The 27,996-nt window shown below is 40.0% G+C and overlaps 1 protein-coding gene across 2 annotated transcripts in view; it reads right to left on the minus strand.

The window, feature by feature from the left end:
* The window catches only part of RELN (reelin), a 274,888-nt gene that overhangs the window by 191,223 nt on the left and 55,669 nt on the right, over positions 1–27,996 (minus strand). For both annotated transcript variants that reach the window (XM_039570742.1, XM_039570743.1), the window contains exon 3: positions 5,622–5,757. In XM_039570742.1, coding sequence (XP_039426676.1) covers positions 5,622–5,757 — 136 coding nt within the window. The remainder of the gene's footprint in view (positions 1–5,621; positions 5,758–27,996) is intronic.

Here is a 27,996-nt window from a genome sequence, read left to right on the forward strand (position 1 = left end):
CATAGTTAGAGGAGCCACAATGATTCCATGCACAGTGTTTGCATGGCACTGGAAATTAACAGAGAAGATGAACGAGGTAATCTGGGCACCACATCAAAATGGGACATGAGAGCAGAGCCAAGATAGGAATCAAATATTGGCTCGTGATTTTCAGAATATTACACATAATGTTGATTGACGGCACAACAATGCCTCTACTCAGGGAAGTGGAAAACCAAGCAAAGGAGTAATTTTTCTTCATAGTTCCACTAAACTGACACCCCAGCAAGGAACAATTACTGATTACTTTTTTTTTTCTACAAGGCATAAGTTATAAGCAATATGGAAAAATAAAAATGACTGCAACACTGGGCTAATGTTGGAACTACCCTGACTGTAAACAATGACTATCTCTTATTTGGTGCTGCCTGTACAATCCCTGATCCAGAGTCCACACCAATATCACAAAGAGTGCTATGGAATATCTGGCTTCACCCTTTTGTTGCAGTAAAGAGTAGGAAGAGGAATGCAGCATTTATCTGAAGCAGGGAGCTGCTTCTTTACAAAACCCCAAAGTCAAGGCTGTCTGTACATTAAGGTTTCCATATGTGTTATGGCACACTCCTCAACTGAATGCACAGATTTCAGATCATGGCAGCAACTAGGATGCTGCGAACAACAATGTATTTCAGTGTACAATTCTGTGTCATCATGCAAATGTGAGGGAGAAAACTTACATGACCATATAATTAAGAGTTGATTATATATAAATGCAAGGGACCTAAGGGACCTCAATTCTGATAGATGTTATTTTCTGTTTACTTTTATGTTATTATTGGTGTGTGTTATCATTGTGTACAAACATAATTGTGTACTTAATCTTGAAGCTTATCCTTTGTATTTCTTACAAACAATTGAAAAAACCACAGTAAACAGTGTCTTAAATGCCAGTTTAGCTAAGTGGTTTACCAGGGGAATGTGTTTCCTTCAGACAAGAGACCTTTCCCACCCTGGCTAGAGGACTAATATAGCAAAGCATGTAATCTTCTTGGATGTTTATTCAATATTTCCATACTTATTATCATAGGTTTTCTATAAATGCTTTAAATAGGTAACCAAGTCTCTCAATCACAGTCTTTATGTTCTGTAGTGTTTGTACAGCATGATATTTTGAGTTCATGCATTAACACCATTGCCAGTTCCTGAGACAGGCTTAAACACATGGGCATGAGAAGACTGGTTCTGGAACAGGGTACTTCAAACTTCCCAGAAAGAAGTTGTAACTTGAGGTGATTATGGGCAGAGGCATGCTCTCAGTGAACAACACATCTCCTTTCTTGAAAATGCCTTCCAACAGTTCAGCTGTCTGCCTCAGCATTCAGTCCCAGACTTTTTCCAGGAGCTGCACTGAGGATCAGCTGCTGCTGCCTCAACAGAAGCAATGTACCAGTGCCCTGCCTCGGCCACCACAGCTGTCTTACCTCTGTCTTCATACAGGGACACCACCACAGCTATTCCCATTCCAACTGAGTCGTTTGCACCATAAGCTGTGCTAATTAGTGTCACATAAGATGTGACTGGGCCTTTTAGTACTTACTAGCTTATTAGACACTGCCTACAGACTCAGGCAGACAGCTTTACAGAAGTCCAGTCTTCTGTTACTAGAAGTTATAGTGAATATATAGACACAATCATAATTATTAGACACCTGTTCAATGACTGACATAAATGGTTACATAAGATAAATACTTTTTTTCTAGGTATATTCTACAGCCTACAATTCTATTTAATATAATAGCTGGAACTTCTGCAATAAACCCCACTGGTGGTCAAAACACAATATGCTTTTGCTATTTAGGTCAGCTTTATCACTTTTGCAAACTAGTAAGTTAAGCCATCTATAAAACAACAGGCTTAACAACCTAAGATGCAGCCCAGCATGCCACCCTGCTTAACAGCCATTATTATCCCTGCTGTCAGGCTGAGCTTTAACTAGGTTAGTGTGAGCTTAGAGCAGAAATTACAAACCACGGAACCTAGCTGAAGGATTATGAAGATAATATTTTACAAATTTGCACACAATCAGAGAAATTACTTGTTAGTGTAAAGGAGGACCTACTATTTTGTGGTGGTAGAGAGCGTTTACAGATCCTGGCAATTTGCTTGGGAGGCCCTGGTGCTCAATACCTATTTAACATAGTCCTAAGTTATTGCTAAGAAAACTATTCTGCAACAAATGATGCACTTTAGCTTTTATTTCCTCCACTCAGTTGGAGGTATCTATGGTGAAAACATGCTAAAGAATTACACCAAGATGTACTACAGGAACACCAACAGCTTTTAGTGTTTCTCTTAGAAGTGTATTTCATAAAAAGGTACTTTTAATATTTATTTAGTAGCCACAATAAAGTACTTCAAGGAAAAAAACCCAACAGAGTGAAAATAAGTTTGCACACAACTCGTGTAAAAAAATGGCTATTGCCTCATTCTGCACAGAAATAGGTTGGCTCCAGCCACCCCATGGAGCACAGGGCTCTACATCATCCCTTTTCCTGGTGAAACTGGGGAGCAGTCTTGTTGAGTGAAACACTGAGCCAAGGAAAGATGCAAAGCTCCATCAGGTAACCTTGCATTTAGAGCCGGCAGTGGCGCAGAGCTGTGTGCAATGTAAATAACTGGACTGCATCAAACTGCAGAGATGAGGAATATTGGGGTGGGGAAGAAGCTGAGAGCTGTGCTGGCAAGCTGGTGTGCGAGGTGTAAATCCCAATTTTCTGTGCCCCTGCATCTCACATACACAGAAATAAGCTCATCTTCCTTGCAGATCTGTGCCCCACATTCCTCCCCACAGCATTCCTCCATCCCTTTATCCCAGAACATGAAAGTTTTCCTCGTCCTCCCATCCTGGAACACAGCAATACCTTGTGTGTCCCTCACTGGCTTTTTAAGTAACCTAAATGTGGCCAGGAGCCATCCTCCTTCACTGTGACTGGGAAATGCAGAGTAGACTGGGAACTGGAGACTGACAGATTTACAGGAGGAATATTTCTGGCAGTTTATAAACAAACTGTGTTGTAGCAGGCAGGATTGTTGCTGGGAATGTCTAGATTTACTGGTATAAATGGTCTGCCAGGCTACTGATTTTATGAAACTTAGTATCTTGATATCTCAACTCCTTTGTCATGTTCGTTTGGTTACCAATGGATACAAGAGCTGAAGAAGAACAGGCTGGCAGCATCACTGCACGAATCTTGTTTCTGATGGCTTCTGTCTTTTTCAGGACTGAGCTCTAGAGGAACACACCAAAAAGCGCAGATGAAGAGAATGGGACTTTTGCCCACGATGTTTACAGGGTTGTGACCTCTCCGTGTCGTATCCACCGAATTCCATCATTACAGTGGAAGCCAGAACAGTCAACAGTGTGTGCAGTTAATAAAAGCTATCTGTGCATTGGCCTGTGAGAGGTTTGTCTGGTGACCTTTGTCCAGTTCCTCCAGAGAATTGTCCAGGGAGAGGTATCAAGACTCAAAAATTGCACGTCAAAGCTAATGTTAATTAATAACCTTATTATCCATCCCCAGAGAGGTCAAAGACTAATGAGCTGATCTGAATCACAGACATATTGGCAACAAACAGTATAGGAAGTGCTTACCTATACTGCACTCTTGTCAGAGTCTATGAATTCTGGTGTTTTTTGTAAATACTTTCAATTTACACTAGTTAAACAAAAAATAATTCAATTTATATATTAAATGTAATCTATACTAAATTTAAACTTTATGTTAAATTTACAGTGTTAAAAATATCTTGTTTATTATTTGCTATAAAGGCAAAAAGGAAGACAAACAAGATAGAGTCCTCTGGAACTCTTGAATTCAGGGAACTGGGTAAGGTAGGCAGGCTAACACGGCACAACAAAAATAGCTTTGTTTACTGCAACTTGTGATTTAGTAAGCAGGAGAAACACCAACTGAGGCAAGAAAGTGTGGGCAGCTGAAGAAAAATTGAGGAGGAGGATTAGAGGTAAAACATATTTCTCCTCTTTATATTTCCTTCAACTGAGAAATGAGAATCGGCATTCATAGTAGTATTTGTATTTCTGTAGAGCTACTCGTCAGCTCTTCTTCAACAATGACAAACATGAACAAAAACCCATTACAAAACCATGGAAAAAATCGGCCACAGGAAAATGAATGACTGGTTAGAAACTGACCTCAAAACTCACAATGGAGGATTACTTCTCAAAAACAAATACATTCACAGTCACTGTGCAAGTTAGGACCACAATTCAACAATTATTTCTTGAATACCAGGAAAACCAAAAAATTCAAGAAAGAAAGGGAGCAAGCACGAGCACACAGAGAAGATGTACAGGTAGCTCAAAGAACAAATTTTAGCTGCTTCAACTTGATCAACAAAGAAAAGTATCTCTAGAAAGGAATTAAAGGACCTATAAACCCCATAGCTGACAGATTTCCTCAAGGTATATACAACTGTTGTATATACAACAAATACACTCTCACAATTCAGTTACCACTCATAAAGACATTTTTTTTCTCAATTTACTATTAGATGTTTAGAAGACAAGAGAGCTAGAAACAAAAATGTCTTGACATTGCCATCACAGCTAATAAATAATGTATCCTGACAGTACAGGCAAAAAAAGTGCATTATGTAGGTAAGGGGAAATATCAAAGCCACAGGTAAATCAATCTACAGGTACTGTGCTCACCATCAACAACTTATGTTCTCAAAGAATTCAGTCGCTCATTTTTTATTTTTTACAGCAGTAAAACGACCTGGTTATGTGGGGCACTTACCTGCTGCTTCCCAGCATAGATTGAAAGGGAATAATACTCAGAAGAAGGTTTGTTTTGACAACAGGACAGCCACAAAAACACAGAAAAGGCCTCTGAAATGCTGCAATTAGTCACTTGTTGAATTAGGGTGCAGTCTGCCTTTTTTTTCTTTGAAAATGTCAGACTTCAAACATTTTCTGCTTTTGACTGCATTCTTGGTTTATTTTCTCACTCAAATCTGGTCTACCAAAATTCTGGGACAAATCATTAGAAATTACTTGAAGGTAAAATATAGTAATATATATGCTAATAATTCAAGTTAAGCTATTTTGTTGGAACTTTATTTGGTACTAAATCATCAAAGGTAACTTATGTCTTTAAAACAAATTACCAAAAAAACCCTCTTGGTTATCCTTGGTTCAGCAGAAGTTGAGAGTGTTTTTTGAGAATAAATACTTGAGTATGGCTACTCTCAAATACTTGCATTTTATATTGATGCTTACAATCTGAATAATATATTTGTGTGATGTTCTAACTCATATTAAATGCAACAGTTAAAAGACTGGGTCAGTGCAAATGATCTATATACTTAAAAGGATCAATGATATGATTAATTACTAAGAAGAATTAAATGCTAGACTTCCTACATGCTTTGAAAATAAGAAGTCCTAATATGCACAGAAACTCTTCAGCCAGGAAGAACTCAATATTCTTACTTCAAATTAAAGTCTACACTTGGCAGTGTACTCTGACTGACTCTTTTATCCAGGCAGAGTGAGCAGGTTAGATCATTTCATTATCTCCAGAGAGATTATCTGCTCATGGCTTGGCGTGTATACGTACATGAAGTTGACACAGCCCGTCCCTGCAGGTGGAGCAATCCAGACAAAACTGAGGTTTGTGGTTGGGAGATGGCTCACATGGGACGCAACCACGCTGCACATGAACTGGTTTCCAAACTGGTGGTCAGACATAATTCCTGGGAGAAAGACGCAGAGGAAGAAAACAGTAACATGTGTTAATGGCTCATTGCAAGGTGCTAACAGACCGAGAAATGCATCTGCCATGTGTTTCATCATGGCAACACAAAATGAAAAAACCCCAGGGATGTGCCATGAAGTAATTAGAATTAATGCTAATTAAAATACTGGAGCCGGCCTTTGCTTGAGCCAAGGCTGACTTCGCATTTACTGCAAGGCTCTGTGTATTTACTGCTATTAGTCTTCATGAGGCCAATACCAGAGGAACTATTTGCATTTTCAAAGGAGGAGCTGGATCACAGCTACTGTAAATCAGTTATTCCATTACCTTATTTACACCCATCACAGATCTAAAAGAAAATAACACCTGAAGCAAAAAAAATGTTCTAGTTTAATAAGAAAAATGAAGCTCTTAGAGAAAGGCATTATCTCTTAGTAGACATGTATTTGGAAAAAAGAGATGAGCTCTGGATTCATGAACTCTTCTGATCTGAAATAAAAGCAGCAACCTTCCACAGTTTTACCAGTACACATTCCTTTGATATTTTTTTTATTCCTTTTTCATACATGCCTCTAATATACGAATGAATGTAAATGTCATCTATTAATCCCTCCCTCTGGAATTCTCTACAGTTCATCATTAGACAAAAGAACTGTATTTTTAACATAAAACAATGTCTGACAGCAATCTTTTTCCCATTGGAGCCCTTTTGTAGTTTTCTACAAAGTAGTGCAAACTTGGTTGTTTGTTTGACACCCTTTGGCTTAAAGGAAGGCAATCTTACCAGAATGGATCACTACACCTTTACTCCTAGTACATGAAAGAGTAAATGATGAAACTATTCTTTTTAATGCAGTTATTAGAAGAGAATGCCTTGTTCCAAGTTACTTCAAATATTGAACCTTCATTTGAGAAAACAGTGACATGGGCTGAAACATTGCTAATAGGATCAAAAGGAAAAGGGAATGGGAGCAGGCACCACTGCATTCAAGAAGGTCACTGTCAGCTGTTTGGTGATTGCATCTCATAGTTTATAGTGGCTGGTATTTCCCAAATTAGCTTGTTGCAATTCAAACAACAACAGAGAAGTAAAACCCATCTCTGACTCTCAGCATCCTTTATTACTGGGGTTTTGGTAATTCTCCTGTAATGTGAATGCAGCAATTTCTCGTAAGCCCCCACAGATCCAGAGGTGGAAGGAGTTTGCAAGTGAGAGATTTATGTCAAGCAGGGGGATGAATCCTTCCTAATGCAAACACTCTGCTCCACCTGGTGTCCCCAGGAACTGGATGCCAGCAGCACCTTGTGGGGAGTGGGGGCTGTCTCACAAGCAAACCATTTCACATTTTATAGACCAAAAGCAATGTCTGAAATCCCAGTCGGGTACCGGTGAGTATGACAAACTACAGCTCAAGGTTATGGATGTTATTTATCCTCAGGGCTATGAAATTCTAAACCAGCTTCACTTTTTGAGGGGGAAAAATGAGCCACAGTGAATTTAAGTGATCCATCCCAGGAGTGACAGGAGGAAGCAGGTGATGTGCTGCCTGTATCTTTTACAAACAACCACAACCTCCTCATTCAGGGTTTTTCAGCTAGTTCCCCACTGAGAATACACATGAGATTTTCTGCCATTCACACAGTCACAGCTCAAATCCCCAAATGATGCTGAAGCTCGCTGTGTCAGGATAGTCACAGAGAAGGCTCAACTTCCCCTGAGTGGAGCCTCTTTTCTGGAGATCAGTGGTAGGGAAATACAGAGAGATGGTATTTTACTGACTCTTCTTAATGGCAAGAGACTAGATACAGATGACTTACAGATGACAGATGAGGTTTGGACATCTCTTGCCATGCTGTATTGCTTTATTTGCCTTTCTTGGCTAATTGGGAGGGGTGGCATTAACATCCTTAAGGAATCCCACTTGACTGGTGCCCAGGCTCATTGCCCTGCTCTCACTGCTGAAGTCCTGCAGCAGTGCTCTGCTGGGACAGATGTGTCCAAAAATACTCACAGAGAGGTCCCTCACAGAGCAAATGTTATTTAGACAACTGCTTTACTTTGCCCAGGGTGAAAGGCTGTATCTCTGATTCTTTCCCAAAGCTGTGGACCTTGTCCCTCTCTCTGAAGTTTGTGCTAATGCCAGTGACTTCAGCACTGTGGGCTGGGGTCTTGGGGACTGCTGCAGAGCACCAGCTCTCATCTGTCGTCATCCCTGCCTGTACGATGGGAAGCAGCAAGCCACAGACTATCAGGTTAACTAAATAACAGATGCTGTCAGGGGAGAAGCAGGAACAGCCCTTCAGTTTGAAGGAATTCCCCTTTCTCCACAGCCAGCCAAATACAAGGGAGGACAAAGGCTGCCCTAACACATCCCCCAGCCAGGGGACAGGCAGACCAGCTTGGGAAATATGACTGCTTCCCTCCCAGGCAGCAACTTGCGAGTTAATGAACTCCCTAGATTTCAGGCAGTATACTGCAAAAATGTGTCTAATACATCAAACACATACCACATCTGTGGAGAATTTCTTTTTCCTTTGATTTACAGTTTAAAAAAAGAACAATTTTGCAGTGACTAGAATAAATTCTAAACAATTAAAAAACCCAACTCATTCAAGTTTTTTTCCAAAAAAAAAGTCAATGAATAGTACAGCAATCATTCAAAATCCCAGTTTTATAATTTTATCACCATGTTGTCTTTATATTTTATTAATAATTGATTGTCGTAATTTTTACAATAAAAACAACCCTCCTCTTCTGCTGGACCTTTACTGAGTACATCAACTCCATTTAGGAGTTCAGAGCCTTCAGAACATTTAACAACAATTAAATAGTGCAACTTCAGTGAGTGACAGCAATATTAAAAACCTAAAAATCCCAAGGTTTCCTATTGAAAAGGCAAACATAAAAACGATAAAAATGCAAAAAAAACAATGAAAAGTTCAATTTATACTAAGAACTCACTGAATTAAGGACAAAGAATATTTCACTCCTTTTCTTCCAGTCTTTTTGCAGTCCCTTGCTATGGAAGGCAGCTCCTCTCTTCTCCTCCAGCCCCTCTCCAAACTGGTAAGCTGCATCTCAGACTGCATGTTTGCCCCATAGCAAATCAAGGTCAGTGCTGTCTATAGGTATCTCCCTCACACCCAGGTGACCAGTGCAACAATATACATTCAAGTCTAGTGTTTACAAAACTAATAATTTTAAGGTAAAATTTTAAGATCTTGTATAAAACTCTATAAACACTATCAAAAAATCAAGTGTTTCCATGTGACTTAATGAATACTGAAATGTTCAAAGTTTTGTGAGAGCTACCCATCTAAAATGTGGTGCATGCAAAGAAGCTGTTAGAATCTCTCTGAACTCCTTTTGATTTGGCTTTTACAGTGTGCACTCATCATAATGACATTTCAGACATCTGCACTTTCTAGATTCTCCATCTTCTAAAATTTCTGAGGCTTTAGGATTCTCAGTATAATCATTATAACCATTATAACCATTCAAATCCCAGACATGCTTTGTACCTGCCAACAGCACTGCTAGGAGAGGAACTAGACATTCTCAGTCCCTCTCAAGAGGGAACTCAGCAGCTGTTTTTATTGTGTAAATTTAAAAAAAATGTGCCTAGCTCTTTTCAATACAGTATCTGTAGTCACTGAATCAAAGAACTTCTATGTGAAGAGGTAGATTTCAAGGGGTAAAATAAATACAAAAAATGCACAGATAGAGAAAAATATTGAAAGGAAAATCTTAAGTCAGATGACAAATACATAGCTTCAATATTTAAATGTTTAAAATTATTTTGTTGATAATCAGAATCACTAGTAGGGCTGTAACAGCTAATGCAGGGAAATATTTTGCTTCTATTATAAGATGTCATACAGGAAGGTGAGCGAGACGTGAAAATACTGATTAAGGTGGTCCACAAATGACCAAATTCAAGTGTTGATCCTGAACTCATTACTTTCACCTTGTTGTATAGCTTCTCCAAAAGGGAGAACAATAGATTATAGCAATCATTCTCCCGTTTGGGCTCCTGGAAGCCAAAAGATGATCTTTCCTACTGGCAGAGCTTGGGAAGCATCTAATGGTGTAGATAAAAGCAGGAAAGAGCCATATCATTCTCTGCTTTCTAAGTCTGAGAAACATGGATCTGCAATAGCTCTGACTTAGCCTGAGTTATGTAACTACATAATGTTCTGTATTACAACATGACATATCCTCCTCAGAAAACAGTTTGCTAAACCAGAACTTCATATAAGGAGCTCATCTGCATGTCAAGGTCCTTGGTAAATCCTTCATTAAAGCTAAATTTCCAGTGATGAACCAGATGGCAGGCAGTGTACCATTTCCTATTTATTACATTAATTGAGTATGATATTAAATAAGAGGGTGAACGTTAAATACAGGTGTAAATTGACTGACCACATTTTGGCTTTGCTCCTTCTAAACTGATTATCTGCTACATGCTTCCATTTTCAAAACTATGTGTAAGTGACAGCAAAATGCCAAACATAAAATATTGATGAAAAACCAAGAAGAAAAAGCTCTAAATGACCAAATAACTCTGAGATCTTTGAGAAAGCAATAATTCCTGATTAGTAGATAATAAATTTAAGTCAGAAACAGACATTTTCAAATTAGATTTTGCATTATGTAACAATAAAGTACCTAGTCCTAGGAACCATCTTTTCCCTTAGGAAACAGAGCTGGAGGACTACATTCTTCATCCATGCTCTAGCATCTCAAAGGGTTATCCACAAATCCACAAGGTAGGCACAGTTCTGCCTGGTGTTACAAAGCAGGGAGTGATGCGAAAGGGGCTGTGCCCGAAAACACCTCCAGTGCTGAATCCCATGCTGAGGTGGCCAAACCAGGGCTTGCAACTTGTTCTTCCCATGCAGCACCAGGGGAAATGTAGGATGATTAATTTTTTTTTCAAAATGGAAAGATTCTGGTAGCCATTGGAGGTTTTTTTTATTATTATCAATTAAAGCAATCACTTTGGCAGGGAGCTTATGCCCACAAATCTCTACTTTCCAGAAGCACATCCTCTCTATGAAGTTGAAGATCAGTTATACAGAGAGCTGCCCCCACGCTCCTGTCACATGTAAGACTAAACCACTCAGATGCAGGAGTGCTGGGACAAGTGACAACTTGGTGGCTACTAACAAGGAGCCTGGCTTCTCAGTAAAATCCCCACAGAACAGGCCTTAAGGACTGCTGCAGAATCAGAGTCCTCCTGCAAGTTAAGGGAAAGCCATGTGCCTCTCCACATTATTTGAGGAGCAGCAGAGGCCCCAGCACAGCTGGACCAGTGGCTGGCAAAATGTGGACTCACAGAAAGCCAAGTGAAGCACTTAAGGAACATCCGAGGTTAAAATCTGAATGTATATAGACATAAAGTGCTATTTACAGCTGTTGAAGCTGCAGCTTTCAGACCACATTTTCAGAGGTAGGAACCTCCCTTTATCTTGCGTATCTTCAGATGTTTAAAGGACCTTTTTGAGCCTTACCTGTAAAAATATATAAAAATGAAATATATGTTTCCACAGAATGCTACAGAGAGTGAAATAATGGCTTAGTTTTAGTTACTGGAAGAATATTTGAGTAACATCCTTAAACTGTTATGAACCCCTTTCAGGACCCTGCAGTGAAAGTCTTAAAATTTTAGAACTAGTTATGGGAAGAAAATCAAATTGCTCCTGTTTTTGGAGGGTTTTGTCTTTAAAAAAAAAGAAATCCCAAATATTTTTAAGGAAAACATCAGTAATCTGTGTTAAAATGGACCATTGGGAGTAAAGAAATATCTGGAGCTGGTAAATATAATTTCTAAAGCATGAACACAAACATAAAGCTATGAGCTCATGCAGTTTCTACCCAGGCCAGTAGCCAGCTAAAGGTAACTAAATTACCCATGCAAATTCCCTTCAACCACAGTAAAAGTGCAGATTACGGCCCTAAGTGAATTGCACCCACCCAGCTAAAATATGCTGTTGCCGATTGATTTTGGGGGGGTGATTTCATTCTGCTTCACAAGAGAAAAAACATCTCATTTGACAGAATGTAACAGACTGCTAAAGCACTTGGTAGCCCTTGTGATCAATTAAGGGTCAGGATGGTTTGATAAATAATTAAACAGTATGAAGAAAGAAAAGACCAGCAACCAACAGATACATTCTTCCACCCAGCAATATGTTACCTTTATCTTTCTTGGAGCCAGGTCTTTGTTTCATTATTATTATTACTACTGCTTCACTATTAAATAATAAATCCTTTCACTATCTGCAATGCTGGGGGGAAAATTACCATCCACATGTTAATAAGAACACTAGAAAAAAAGACAGGTAAGTGTATCACATCCTAATAAACTCTGTCATTAAAATCCGTAAGTCCTTCTGGGGTCAGGAGACAACCAGAGCCTAAATACAGCAACCTAATTCTTCAGAGGGTACCACTGTGCTGAAGTGACTCACACTTGAGGTAAGAAGCATGGGTTTTATAACCTTTTACCTCATATGTGAAATTTAAATGTATTTTCCTAATAGTTCTGAAAACAATAATTTATTGCAAGTTCACATTTGAATTACATTCACAAAGTGGGAGTCAGGTATGAAACAGTTCAGTTTAGGGCTTTTAGGTGCTTACAAGAGAAGTGTTTTATAGCCACATTTGTGAATATTTACTGAAGCAAGCCCTTCACTAGAAACACCAGTTTGCAGGAATGAACCACTAATGAACAGATTTTTGAAAATTTACTCTGAAAGAGAGGATATATTTTTGCTTAACCTCTCTTTTAATGTTCTACTTTAAAGGGATTGTTAATCAAAACTTTTGAGCAGCCTTTTGTTGGAACCCACTTAGGGTTATAATTTCATCTCAGGGATTTATGAGTACCGGTCTCATTAAGCCTAACAGGAGATACACATATGGAAATTGTGGAGCAGGGGAAGAGAATATCCCCTTTCTATAGCATAATTCTCAGGATACTGAATGAGTCCCTTGTGTAATGTGTGATTTGGCTCCATGAGCCAGGGGAATGGGGTGGTGAGACCCTGGTCCGCAGTGAGTTGGTGGTTTCAGGCCATTGTCAGAAGGGGTGAGAAGACAATTTGCTGCTGAAATCTAAGTGCTCCATAGAGAGCAACATGGCACTAACTGCTCCAAGGAAAGTTGATTTAGTAACAGTAAACAGGGACCAGCAGTAATAGAAATAGAAAATGCTAATGAGTTACTGTGTTGCTGAAATATAGAAGAAAAAATCTATTTCCAAAGGTTTGAGCCAAAATATATTTTAAATGTTTTCCTAATAGTCCCAGCATGTTTTATAATAGCAACTTACATATTTTTTTTTATAGACCTGTTAGGCCGATACCTTCATTCTGTACTAGCTTTTCATAGGTTCTATTTTAGCACCAAAATCCAGTTTATTCTGTTGAAGGAAAGCAACTGTCCCTGGTTTGCATCCACTTTTTTTTTTAATTGTTACTGTATTTGAATGGTGTCTTATCCATATGAGCAGCTCTTGTACAACTTCCAAAAAATATTGCATTGTTCTGAATCTTTCCACTTCGCAAATGTAAATCTGTGTCTCAGGAGCCAAACATCAGACTCTGCTTGATAGGGTTTATACCAATGATAAATGTGACAAAGGAACATCTTGTTGTCACACCAGACATCTGCTCCCACCAGACTCATCCTCGGAGCCAGCAGCCAGCATCCTTCTCCTTACAGCAGTGGCAATTCACCAAAGCAGCACTGGAGCCCCTGGAATTGGCCCAGATTTGCTTTAGTAGAGATGAAACTGTGAACCAGCAGTCTTAACTGACAAGACCATCCTCACCTGCTCACTTAAACAGAGCCGTGAACCAACCAGACCTCCCTGCTGACCAGAGCAAGGAACATCAAATGAAACATTGCTGCGCAGTAACTAGAACATCACTGCACAGCTCAGTAAAAATGTAACTGCCTAACACTCATCTATAAATACATGCATCCCGATTGGATCTATAAAGCATCCTTTCAAAGGCAGTAGCTTCCAAAAGTTGTTTTTATTAAATTAACCAATCTTTGCCCCAGACTCAGCTGTGCTGGGCTGACTGGTTTGTACAGTGACAACATCTCTTCTTGGCTATACGGTTGCTGGTAACACTTCCTGGTATCCTGTTTACTCTTCTATAGCCTAGCATGACTAATTGGGATAATGGCTTTACCTACAAAACCCTAAGTCCCTCTTCAATTTATTTTAAATGATCTTAATGGTTTCTGGCAGTGTTGTAGTTGCTAGGTTTAGTTTAGCAGGCTGCAGCTTTCCTGAGAGCTCAGCGGGGATGCTTCGGGCAGTGTGACCATGGTTGCCCTCCCGTAGTCCATTTTTGTTGGCCCTGTGGTTCTTGCTCCAGCAGCTAGCAGCACTACAACTACTGATGGAGAAGGAGGCAGAGAAGGGTCTCTCCATGAGGGTTTGAGAGGACTTTAATCACATCTCGTCCATGCGATATCCAGAGGCAGAGAGACCTTGTGGTCTGGGCGTAGGGGGCTTTTCTCAGGGGCTCAGGGCAGTCCCTGGGTGGGGTTGGGGTACAGGAGCCAATAGGGAGAAACCGAGGGAGTGGCCAGGGCTAAGGGCAGGGGAGAGCGGGAGGGGGAACATGGCATCAGAAAAGCAGTGGGTTAAGAGATCACCACATGGCAGCAGTCTGCCTTGTAACGCATTTCCTCTATTTTGATCCTTTGCCCGCAGCCATATTTTGCATTTGCCCTCATTGCCGTCCCTGCCTCAGTCACCACAGGACCCACTTACTGCCTCATATCTTGGTTGCACTTGTACTGTCTCTAATTACTCTTTATATCTCTGTTATCAACATTACTGGTGAACTATGATGCTTTAAAATTTATAGTTTCCTTCAAGGCAAATTAAGTCAGTCAAACCAATCAATAACGATAACTACTTAATGAAACCAGAGGGACTTCCATATAAATCTTTCCAGATGGAGTATTTATCATTTGCAGACATCTCTTCCTGTTTTGGAGTGATGTTGTTGTGGAAGTTATCCCATTTTATCTCCCAGTTCCTTATCTCAGGTGATCTGAAAGTCAACTTGAAACCACGCATTGTGTTGTCTGGGTTAGCTGGGATAGAGTTGGTTTTCTTCCTAGTGCTGTGTTTGGGATTTAGTATGAGAATGACACTGATAACACGCTGATGTTTTAGTTGTTGCTCAGTGTGCTGACCCCTAAGTCAAGGACTTTTCAGTGTCTTATGCTCTGCCAAGGACCAGGTGCACAAGAAACCAGGAGGGAGCATGGCCAGGACGGCTTACCCGAACCGGACAAAAGGATATTCCATACCACAGAATGTCATGTTCAGTCTACAGACTGGGGAGACTTGGCCAGAAGTTGCCAATTTCTGCTCAGGGATGGGAGGGGCATTGGTCAGCAAGTAGTGAGCAGTTGTATTGGGCACCGTTTGTTTTTTTCCCCTTGGGTTTATTCCTTTCTCTTTTTTTCATTTTCATTATGACGATATTTTACTTTATTTCAATTATTAAACTGTTCTGATCTCAGCCCACAAGTTCTACCTTTTTCTGATTCTCTTCCCCATCCCATGGGGTGGGGAGGGGATTGGAAAGTGAGAGAGTGGCTCACTGTAGTTGGAGTCTGGGGTAAAAGTACGACATGTACAGAAGCCATGGTTTGTCCCTCACCAGCATTGACTGCAACATCTCCACAGAGCTGGAGATAAGATGCACTTTCCATTCAGAGGAGCAGTCCTGGAGTTGCTCCAGGTCTCATGATCCCCCTTCCCACAGCTGGGCTTACAGCAGCCTCAGCAATGTCTACACTAAGGTGAAATATGTAAGCAATGTCACTAGTAATATAATATGCCCTTGCTGGGACACTGAAGTGACCTGTGGCACAGCCGGTCCCACAGTTTCTGGAAGACTTTTGGGACAGCTGAGCCTCACAAAAGCCTATCTGCTCAGGAAAGATGGCACACAGGCAGGAGAGCTGCATCTGTGGGGGAAAAGCCAGCTGAGGGGATGACAGACTATGGTTTTATCTTCAGACATTTATACGTGGCCAACTGCTAGCACATGCACTGTTTGTAAGCACCACTTACAGTGTCTGTAACACTGTGATCAAGAGTAAGATGTTTGCCTTTTTTCAGCACCTGACACCAGTGATGCAGTATTGCTGGTTTGCTACAAATTCCTCAGAATTCATAAATATAAAAACTAGAACCATAAATAAAGCTTCATAATGGGCACCATGGCCATTCTCAGCCTCTGCAAAAGGGTGAGAGAGCAGAGAAATCACTGACCAAGTTGGTGGGAGAGTTAAGGGAGACGTGAGGCTGGAAAAATGGTATTATGAATTGAATGGTGGAATTTCAATTAAAATTGTCAATTGCCAGGAGTTCTTTTTTTGAAACTATGCTGAAATTCAATGCTGCTGGCTGAAATCCACCAGTATCTCTGCCCAGATCAAATTAGTGGTGGAAAGAAGCACAGGCCTGTACACCAGCTGTATTCTCCACAGATATTCTGATGTTTCAGGACAAAACCTGCTGGATTTGCCTCCTCTGTAGCCACAAACCTATTACATCAACCGCTTTTATAGCATAGGAGCACCAAACTGGGACTGCTGTGGCTGGCAGGCTGGTGGTGGTGATAAGGCTTTAGGTCTGGGCTAAAGCATTTGTGTAAGGGTGAGTGTGCTGTGTAGCAGCAGCAGGATGTGGGAACCCAGAGGGCACAGCCAGCCTGGCTGAGATCCCATCCATCACCAGCACCTGACTGACCCCCACCAGGGTGATCTCAGTCAGTCTCCCCTCATTGTCACCAGAGAAATGCACAGGGGGAATAGAGGCAGAAGTTTTGATATTCAGGTACTCAGTAAAGCTGGAGTTTGAAAATCAAAGTGTTCCTTGCTCATGCTTTTCCTCATCAAAACAAATATATCAACTGTGATTTGCAGACTTCTGTGGTATTTTTGGCAAAAAAAAAAAAAAAAAAGAAGAAAATTTCCTTTTCTACAAACACACAAGAAGTTGCTTTAATTCTCTATGCATCTTTAACATCTCTTTTTACAATTTACAGGACAAAACAGAAAGTCTGGCAGTTGTTCCCTTTCCCTTGTAAAATGTGCAGTAATTTACTTTGCCTCCTGGTTTATCTTAAATTGTGCAATGATCTTTGCAATTCATACTGCCTCTCCCCCACTGGTCAGCAATGGACCATAATGTTGAGAATATTACGAAGAGAAGGGCAGCATTGTCAGAAGGCTGAATTTCTGCCCACTGAAGGCAGAATGGCACCCATCAGAAGAAAACTCCTCAGAAAATGCGTTGCAAGCTAACAAACATGAACAGCAGCAAAAATTTTCAGGAAACAAAACCTAAATACAAAGCTTTACACATCAAAAGAAGCAAAAATAATCACAGCCAACAAGCTCAGAAGAAGAGCAAATTATTTGACTAATTCATTCCCACATCACTACTTTTACTCTAGTGAAAAAAAAAAATCACCCATGAAAAAAAATCTGGTGCATTGCCCCCTGCCATATGGTATATATTAAGACATACATACCACAGACAGAAAATTGTAACACTGCAGTTTTGTTTCTATCTGACAACACATACAGTCAGTCGAGAGTCACAAGAATGGGAAGAAAGGAATGCTGCATTTTATTCCTTTGCCTGAAACTTGCTTCTAGACAAAACATCATCAATCCTAAACATGCAAAAGCACTTTCAGATCAGATATAAGAAAGGCAAATAAAAACAAGCTACCGAGAACAGTAACCCCCTTATAAACTATCAATCAATGTTAACCAAAACTACTGGAGAAAAAGATTGCAGTTTTTGAAGTCTTTGTCCTCAGAAGAGCACTTTATGACTAAATGGTAAAGGCTGATCTTCTGCACTCATTTAATGTTCAATATAGGATCTGAAAATATAGTCCTGGGGGTGTGTCCATGAAGCTGCTGTTGGGCTGACCCAGAGGCAGGGCTGAGCTGTTTCCCCCAGAATGGCACACACTGCTCCACACACTTGGTGGAGCTGCAGCCCCCACTGTGCTGGGTGTCCTATGCACTTATGGAAAACAAAATGAAAACAGAAAACAATATTCACATCTGAAGCCTAATCAATGTCCATATGGTAGCAGCCAATATCACAGCATGCATGAAAATTAAGTGTGCTACAGAAATAGTGTGCAGGAGCCCTCTACTGCATAACTTTCAAATCAACTCGTGGTTTTGCTGAAAAGAAGAAAGCTTTATCCAGACCTACAGAAATATGAGAACACCACCAAACTAAAGATCATGTGTAAGAAGGTCTGAGTTGCACTTTAGAATTTGGGATGGAAATGGGAAAAATATTTGAACTCCAGATGTGGGGTGTGAGCGTGAGCAGAGCATCCCAGGTGCTCCTGTTGCATCAACTAGATGCTTGAATTTAATCTTAAACCTTGCTTGCTTCAGTTCCATGAATCAACACTTCTGAAAGCCTGCCTTTCTCAGCTGATGCCCCCCACTGTGACTGTAGTAGGATAAATGTTCCAAGATTATACTGTGGTTTTAAAAAGGATTTAAAAAATACGCTAAGTCAAAGTAACACCCAAGGGACTTACACTAGAGAGCTGCAGTCCCATTAATGTATAAAGAGAAGGCTAAAAATATAAAGATAAAACATGGCTCTGCTTTTTGACGTGCTAATCTGCCCTTAAAAAGAAAAATACCTTGAAGAGCTGCAGCTCTACTGGGAAGTTCCCCCCTTCATTATTGTTTTGCAATAATGAAAAAAGTGTGCGTTTCACTAAGGGAGAAATTTAACTTTCCATCTCAAGGTCTCAAATATATTTTTTCTTGTTCAAAGCCGATTAGCAGTTCAGAAAATGAGAAGGTCTCCTAATTTACATTAATTCAGCTCTGCCTTGCATGCTAATTGATGTGTTTTCTTCTGGGACTTCCAGATACTTTGCAGTTGTAACATTGCTGTTTCACACTGTAACATCAGCTCTCACAAATATCAGTTCTTCTCCACATGCCCGTGTTCTCTAACCTGGCATTGGTGTTTTTCTTGGAAGGTATCTATTGTTTTAGTTAGTGCTTCTGGATCCTGTTGCTCATTGATAAACTAATATATAAAAGGATATTTCTGGTAAATAAACGCTTGACTAATCTGCATGGATTAGGGAGGTTCCAGTTGATCTACCACTATGGGCCAAACATGCCAGATAGTTTTATCAGGAAGAATGTGGCATCCTAAAGCTAACTAACAGAGTATTATTTAGTGCAGTGGCCAAATCATCATTGAGGAAGAATGTTGTACTGATTGAATCTCTTCTTGGGTAGATTGAAGCCATGGCCATACAAGTGAACCCAAATGGTGACAGAGGCATTCCAGAGGGAGGCTGAAGATGACACCATGGTGGCCACCTGGGGAAGATGCTCCATGTCTACAAGTGAACAAAGGCATGGAGGAGTGGGGAATGCCTGTGTCCTGCTTCCCCAAAAAATATTCATAGTAGAACATTTGTCATCGCTTATGGTGGCTGTAATGAATTTACCTACTCCACACTTGTAACACTGCCTGGTCTTTATTTTGCAATTTATCTCAACAAATCACCATACTTCACTTCAAAATAACTTCCGTATTTAGTTTTCCACCTATTTTTCATTTAAATGTTTTGAAATACAAGCGTTGCGCAACTGGAGATGCAGGCTGTCCTGGCAATATGTCAGAAGCTCCAGGGCTGCCATTACTGGGTATATGGGTGTACTATTTTTCTGGGGTGATACATACAGTTTTATTATTCCTTACACAGCTCTATGCAGTGTAGTACAAAGTATAGATCGCTCTTTGGAGATGACATCTAAGCTTCAAATACATAGCCATAGAGAAATAGTAATGATGGAAAGACCAAAAGCATGCAATATGATCTTCCAGTTTTTGAATGCTTCTTTTTCCCTTGTTCATTCTTAAACGATACATTTAAGAGATCCTTTAAAATAGCAAATTAAGGAAATGAAGCATTTTATCACACACAAATACACAGACCTTCACACTGCGTGACATAAGCCCAGATCTGTCCAAACCATACCAACAGCTTATACCACTTGAACTAGCTATCTTAAGATAATTGTTTGGTTATGCTGAAATCACTTTTCTGAATAATTAGACTCCTGTGAGCAGCTCCAAATTGGCTTTCAGCTAATTTCAGTTTAAGTCAGCTACTGATAAGAATATATAAAATTGTAAAACTTATATAAAAACTGAGTAAACACTTGAGCCCTTGATAGCTCCCATGGGAATGGTCCAGACCACTTGAACCTATACTTTAGATGCTTAATGAGGCAGTCTTCACACAGGAAATGATTACAGTTCTTTTATAAACAACATGGAGAAATGGGTGCTTGTGATGGGCTCCACAGAAAACTACCTATAACTTATGTCCCACTCAGTTTTCAAGCATTCCTTGATAATAAGGATTACAGAGAACAAAAAATTTAATACCTGCTACAAACATAGCCCTACAATACAGCCGTTTTCAAGAAAACGAAGGAAAGAAATCTTTGTCTTGTTAGCAGGCACCTTTTATTTTACTATCAAAAAAAGACTCTTGATAGAGATTATAGCCTGTGAGCTAAAACAAATTCCCAATATTCATTGCAGATGTGGTGTTCAGAATTTTAAAATCTTTTTATAAATAATTCTACTCACTTTGTGCAAATGGCAATTTTCAGAGACATGTAACCTGTGGATTACTTCAGGAGAAACATGCCATTAGTGATAGCTACCTCAGTAAATCTAATTTACTTTTGAAGTAGGAAAAAAAGTAAGATTTACTTGAAAATTAGTCAAAGAAAAACATTTAGAACAAAAAGCCTGGATTGCAGAGAGGTCATGATAGATCTCTGAACAATAGTGGGTGAGGCAGGTTGGTTTTGGTTCTCTCTGGAGTGCTTTGAAATCGTGAAGGTAACAAAAGATGCTATATTAGCACAGAAAAGTTGAGAATAACCTTCAAGACTCAAATCTTTGCTGCTGAAGGGGATCGTTTTAATGTGATGCTTTATTCATAAAAAATGAATGTATGGCTATATTCAAAGCTGTGCCTGAAATGTCTCAGAGCATTTGGACAAGAAAGTAATAGCTAAATGTCTACATCTGTACAAGTATGGCTGTAGATATAAGTGTGCTCCACATCAGTATAGGTCTTCTTACAGGAAAAATGATTCAGTTAGTACAGTATCAGATATCTTTATCCTGTTAGAATTGGATCTCTGCTAGAGAATATACCAGTTTGATCACAGCTTCCTTCCTGGAGCTCCTGTTGTTCCATCAGTACTTTTTGTACATAAAATACATCTTAAAATCCAGTATATCATAGAAAATCTTATTTTAGAGCTTCTGAGACTCTGTCCGGAGGATACTTCCTGAAGGAAAGGCCTTTCTTTGGTCAGATGGTCTAAGCAGGAATAGCAGTACTTTTGCTTTGAGGTTTTACTTTTCCCATGGAGCTTTACTGAGCTCTGATGTGCGTGGTCATGCGGTTCTTCCTTATAACTACTCAAAGAAAGAACATCCTATTCTTCACTCCTTTCTGAAGGGCCACCAATGGACTGTGTTACATTCAATTAAAAAATGCAGCTATGCCACATATTGCAGTATGTTCCAGGAGTGTTGACTGTGAATTGAAGGCTGACTTACAAACTTTTTATGCATTTTGTAAAAAACCACTAGTTCTTCCTGCCCCAAACTCAACATCTGGGTTCTTTGGTTAATTGTTCATACTTTGACTTAAACAGCTTCATTTGAACAGGTTCATTTGAACTCTGGTCTTATGCTTACTTCTCCCTTGTTCCCATTGCTTCAGCAAACATCCTTCCCCTCAGCCTCTCTACCTTCCCATTCTTTCTACTCTGCTTCCACACTGTCTGTAGACCTCAAATATCCCTGTTCAGATTTTCTCTGCAACCCATCCCTTCCATTTCCTTCCTCAAGCAGATCTCAAATGACAGTCCTCACAACAGGACAGAGCTATCTTCACCTTCCTTGTTGAGAAGAAGTGGAACCAAGTAAATATCAAACAGCTAATTCCTAGGCAAACCCCCAGGGTTCACAAAATCCAGCATATATTGGTCAGGGGTTTTTCTGTCACCAATTTTCTCAGAATAATATGCTCACAAAATCCAAGAGCTTCTGTACAAACCTTTCAAATCCTCAGGTGACTTCTGAAACTAAAATGACAGACAAAGAATGAAAAATGTCATTTCATTACAGTGTGCCATCAGCAAAAGAGCACCTTTCCCTGTATTGTTCAGCCATTTGACTGAAATCTGCAGAATTCCAGTTTGGCTCATGACAATTGTTGATTCTCTTTGTGTCATTCCCATTATTTGAAGGGCCTTATTGTTTTCAGTATCATCTAAACATAACTGGCCTGTGTTGTAATTAAACTTTGATCAATTTTTTAATGGGATCTCAGAGGAAAACAGTATTTGACTAACATGTATTATTCTGCATGTATTAATCAAGTGAATTCTTGTTGAACTGACGGAATTTCACATAATAACAACTCTTCTCCATTGTTAATTAGCAGAGCAGAAAAACAATAGAATCTGTTTTCACTGAAATAATACTTTTGTAACCAGAATATTCTGAAACTTTTATTTTAATTTGCAACTTTGATTGATTTAGTTTCATTTTTAGCCTTTCCTGAGTCACTTTACTTAAAAATACAATATCGCTATATTCAAAAGTAGTCCTAAACAATAACAAAACATACATTTATGGCATTAAGCACTTGAATCCCTTAAGCCAGCTGTCCCTCATAAATCATCACTAAATAGCACTTTCTTGAGTATTGTCATGAAATATTAGTCAGCATTTTCGTCAGAAATCTGGAAGATCTGAAATCACCAACTGTGACACTTTCTAATGATATAAACATTGGCCAGGTGGGAACAAATAGTGAATAGGTTAGTCACATGGAACACGGTAAACAGAGTATTTGGTAAACTGAACCTACCTTAAAAACAGCAAAACAATCCTCCTCCCCCAGTCCTGTAGGAACAAGGACCAGCAGGAGGAAGAGACTTTACCTAAAGCCTGAGGTGCCTGTGCAGAACCACTTCACCGCTCTGCAGTACTGAAGAGGAAAGTCCCATCACACCAGGATTGATGCTGGAACTCAGTAAGGCAGCCCCATGTGCTCCCTGTGCCACAAACAGAGCCACTGAGAAAAGGTGGCAGGTGACACCAGCAGGCAGCTCTCTTCTGAGCTGTAGAGGCACCCATTTGCCAACCTGACCCACTCTCTGTCACTCTGGTGAATCAACAGATGGTGACAGGACTGGTGCCATAGCCTTGGTCTTCACTATCAAGTGCTCCAGCCACACGACCTAAGTGGCAGAAGGCAAAGGCAGGTATTGGCAGAACAAAGAACCACCTGCTGGAGGAGAAAGTCAGGTTAGAGACCCTCTAGGGAACCTTAAAGTGCACAAGTCTATGGGACCTGAGATGCATCCATGGGTCCTGAGGAAATTGGAGCATGAAGCTGCTCATGAAGTTCAACAAGATCAAGTGCAAGGTCTTGCACTGCATCAGAGCAATTCCAAGCACAAATACAGGCTGGGTAGAGAGTGGATTGAGAACAGCCCTTAAGAGAACGACTTGGGGGAGGTGGTGGATGAGAGGCTGGACATGATCAGCAATGTGCACTTGCAGCCCAGAAAGCCAAACGTATCCTGGGCTGCATCAAAAGGAATGTGGGCAGCACATCAAGGGAGGGGATTCTGCCCCTCTGCTCCACTCTGGTGAGACCCCACCTGCAGTGTTGAATCCAGATCTGGGGTTCCCAACAAGGGAAGAAAGTGGACCTGCTGGAGTGAGTCCAGAGGAGTGCCACAAAGATGATTAATTAGAGGGATGAAGCACAATTAGGATTGTTCAGCCTGGAGAAGGGGCTCCAGGGAGACCTTACAGTGGCCTTCCAATACCAAACAGGGGCCTAGAGAGAGATGGAGAGGAATTTTTTCACAAGGGCATGTATTGATGGGACAATTCTTTGCTGTGAGGGTCGTGAGGCACTAAAATGGATTGTCCAGAGAAGCTGTGGCTGCCTCATCCCTCAAAGTGTTCAAGGCCATGGATGGGCTTTGAAGAACCTTGTTTAGGGGATGCTGTCCCTGCCCATGGCAGGGGTTTGAAACCAGCTGTTCTTTAAGATTCCTTCCCATCCAAACCATTCTATGATTCTATGAACTGAGGCTGCAAGAATACATATTGCTGGGGTTCATAGTTTTAGAAAGAAGCTGAAAATTTCCAAAGTCTGGGGGAAAAAAGCTAATCTGCCATATACCTTCTCCTTAGATATAAAAATTATCCCTTACGCTAGGAACTCAGTGTTCAATATCTATAGGTTATAAATTACTAGTTGAAATTTAAAAGTGATTTGATTTCAGTACATAAGTTACCCTAACATAAAGAAAATATCCCCTAATAAAGGACTTTCAGACACACTGCTAAAGACACAGCAAGAAACAGCTCCTGGAAGTTCAAAGGAGAAACATTAAAATTAGAAATTAGGCACAGTTTTAAACAGAGTATGATTAATGACTGGGAAAAGAAGTACACAAAGTGGATTCTTTACTTCTTGTAGAACATGTAAGGTCATGCACTTTAGATAATAACAAGAACACTTTCAGCTATAAGCTAGAAATGACTGAGGAGGAGAAAGCTCAATTCACATTAGTCAATCACTGTTTGACAATAAGCTACCAGTGTGAAAAAAGACAAACACTGCCCTAGAATGCATCAGCTCAATTATTTCTAGTAACGATGTGGGAAGTATTAGTATGGTGCTGGTAAAGTACTGCTAAGACATCACTTCAATTATTGTGTGTAATTATGAATGCTTGTGTTCAAAAAAGATTAACTTAGGCTGGAGCAGCTGCAGAGAAGGACTACTAGGATGATGAGAAGAATGTAAAATATGTCACAAAAGGAGACAGAAAGAGCTTGTCTTGTTTAGAGAGAGGATGACTGCTATCACTAAATATCACAGGGTTGTAAAGGAGCTGTTTAAGCCAAAAGGCAACCATGGTATAAGAACAAAGGATTGAAACTGGACTTGAATAAATTTACTCTAATTTAGATCCTTTTTAATCACTAGGCAAATGAAGCATTGAAACAATTTTGCAATAGGAATTTAGGAGATAAATGACCATAACCAGCTTTAAGATGGAGCTTAAATCCACACACATTCAAGCTACAGCATCATTGTCACGGCTCCTGCAGCACCAGGGACCAGAGCCAAACTGAAAGGTTCCCTCCTGGGGATGGGTCCCTGGCATCACAGGGATCATGTGCCAAAATGGGCCAAATCACCCCAAACTGCATCATTCTTAAATTGTGATCAAGCCCTGAGGTTGTTGTCTTAATAACTTATCATCACTTAAAAAATAGAAAATTATATTTACCTACAAGCAGCACTGTTTCCAGGTTTTCTGTTAATGTCAGAAAATCACTTTTAAAACTAATCACTCATTTATTTCTTCCAAAGCAAAGCTCAAATTACACTGAAAATGTGGACTTGTACCAAAGTTCATACACAAAAAGGTAGTATTTATATCATACTTCCAAAAATAAGAGTTACCTGGATATCAAATGAATATTCACTGTTTCTCTTGCACTTTATGTGAATAGGAAGCATGGCTTCAGCCACAAAGTAAGGTTAGCACTGACTAACAGTGATTCCACTTAATGTTGTCTGCCTTGTTTAAATAAATCCTGCTGCAAGTACCTTTCTTGTTGCATATGAAGTGATGAAGCAGTGCTTTAATAACAATCTAACTGCAGAATGCTCATAGATTGTTTTCCAAACTCTTTCTGTTCATCATAAAAGGTCATTTCATTGCACTGATTTCCTGAAACCCTTCGGATTTATTATTTGTCTTCAGGGCACAAAAATACAAAATCTGCTTATGAAGACTCTAAGCTATTTTCCCTTGCATTAGAATAATTTTTAAACTACTTATATCTTCCTACTACTTCTTGAATGCCTGCTCTAATTAGATTGACAGCTTCTCACTCTTATTCTGAAAACTGTAGAACTGCATTTAAAAGAACCCAACCAAACACTTCAAGAAACAAGCCGCAAATAAGATGGATGGGGATTTCAAGTGCAAGTTCCCTTGTATTTAGAATTATTACTAAATTTAATAAATTTAGTTTTAATTCAATAATAATAATGATAGTGATAATAATTATTCAAAATAATAATAATAATAATAATAATTCACATAAACAAGGTTTCTTGTTCATGTGGCTTGTGTAACCCATAAAACCATGCCTACAATTATTTCTTCTGAAAATATCTACTTGACTATATCCCATTTTTAACTACTCCAGAGTTCATGTTTTTTTCTCTGGTGCAAGTACTTGTCTTCAAGATGTTTTGGGGAGGGAGGGTTTGTGACAAATAAAGTAGTGGGAATACAATACATTTTCTTTTACTAGTAAAACAAGGAGGAAATTTCTTTCAATTATAGAAAACAATGAAAATAAAGACAAAACAGGATCTTTAGTTATTTTTATTAGACTATGATTCATGAAAGTGAGCACTATTTGAGTGAGTTTTTCACATGTTTTCATATTTGGGTGGGATTTTTTAAATAACTGGCATTGCTTTTGAAGATATTTATATTTCCTTTATAATAAAAGATCTAGTATAAGCACAGGAGGCTCAAAATAAACCATGTCACGAGATTACAATTGGTAGTACAGAAGAACCAAGACCCTCTCATAACTGGTCAGCAGATGCCTCTGTTGGAAACTGCAAATGAATTCAGTTCAAAATTAAATGGTTTCTGAGTCATTCCCTAGAGACTGGAATTCAGCCTTTAAATACACGAGAAACCATCAAATGTGAGTCAATAAAACAATGCATGAAAAGCCACTTGTCCTGGCAAGACTCTTCTACACCAGCTTTTTAGAAAGTACTTCAGAGGGTTTGCAACAGCATGAATTCCACAGCCAGCATAAAACCAGGTTGTGTTAACAGTAACCTTTCCTCCTTTTTCTCACCCTGTGCCAACTGGGTGACATTAAATACAAATTCAGTTAAATAAGTTCACTTATTAAATAAAAAATAAGTTGCTTCCCATAATTTCAAAGCTATGTTTAAAGGACACTGTAGCTGCACTGCACTTTAGCTATTCCCAAAGCTAAACCATGAAGCTGTTTGTTATCAAAACCAGACAGTACCCTGAGTCTCTGAAGGAGAAAAGCCAGGGTGGGACTCGGCCCCAGACACAGACAATGCAGACGTGCCTGTGCATGAGCGAAGGGTCTTGGCTCCTCACAGACAGTGGAGGTCGGTCAGCCCATGGCATGGGACATGTGTCCACCTTAGGACATTAAATCTCCGTGTGTCACCAGCCAAAGAAAATTAACCAGTTGTAGGCTGACCTTACCTCATCTTTGGGGAAGGTACAAGAAGGGTTCTTATCCAGAGTCAGAGTTTTAATAGCATTTTACTTAAAGGACAAGCACCACAGCCCATCCCTTCTGACTGATTTGTAAATTCATGCTTTGGATATTAACTAAAGTAATTAATCAACCTCCAGTATCAATACAGGCTGGGGGATGAACAGATGGAGAGCAGCCCTGCCAAGAAGCACTTGGCGGGGCTGGAGGGAGAAAAGCTGGACATGATCAGCAATGTGCACTTGCAGCCCAGAAATCCAAACATGTCCTGGGCTGCGTCCCCAGCAGTGTGGGAGGCAGGGCAAGGGAGGGGATTCTGCCCCTCTGCTCTGCTCTGGTGAGACCCCACCTGCAGTGCTGCATCCAGCCTGGGGGCTCTCAGCACTGGAAGAGCATTGATCTGTTGGACCAAGTCCTGAGGAGGGACACAAATAATGGTCAGAGGGTTGGAGCACCTCTCTTCTGAAGTCAGGCTGAGAGAATTTGGGCTATTCAGCCCAGAGAAGAGAAAGCTCCAGGGAGACCTTATGGAAGCTTTCCAGTACCTGAAGGGAGCCTACAATAAAGATGGAGACAGAACATTTACAAGAGCATGTGGTGACAAGACGAAGGTGAATGGCTTCAAACTGAGAGCAAGTTTAGTTCAGACATTAGAAAGAAATTCTGTGCTGTGGGAGTCTGGAACAGGTTACCCAGAGAAGTTGTGGATGCCCCATCCCTAGAAATGTCCAAGGCCAGGT

The sequence above is a fragment of the Corvus cornix genome, chromosome 1A (genome assembly GCF_000738735.6).
Source record: "Corvus cornix cornix isolate S_Up_H32 chromosome 1A, ASM73873v5, whole genome shotgun sequence".
Classification (NCBI taxonomy): Eukaryota; Metazoa; Chordata; class Aves; order Passeriformes; family Corvidae; genus Corvus; species Corvus cornix.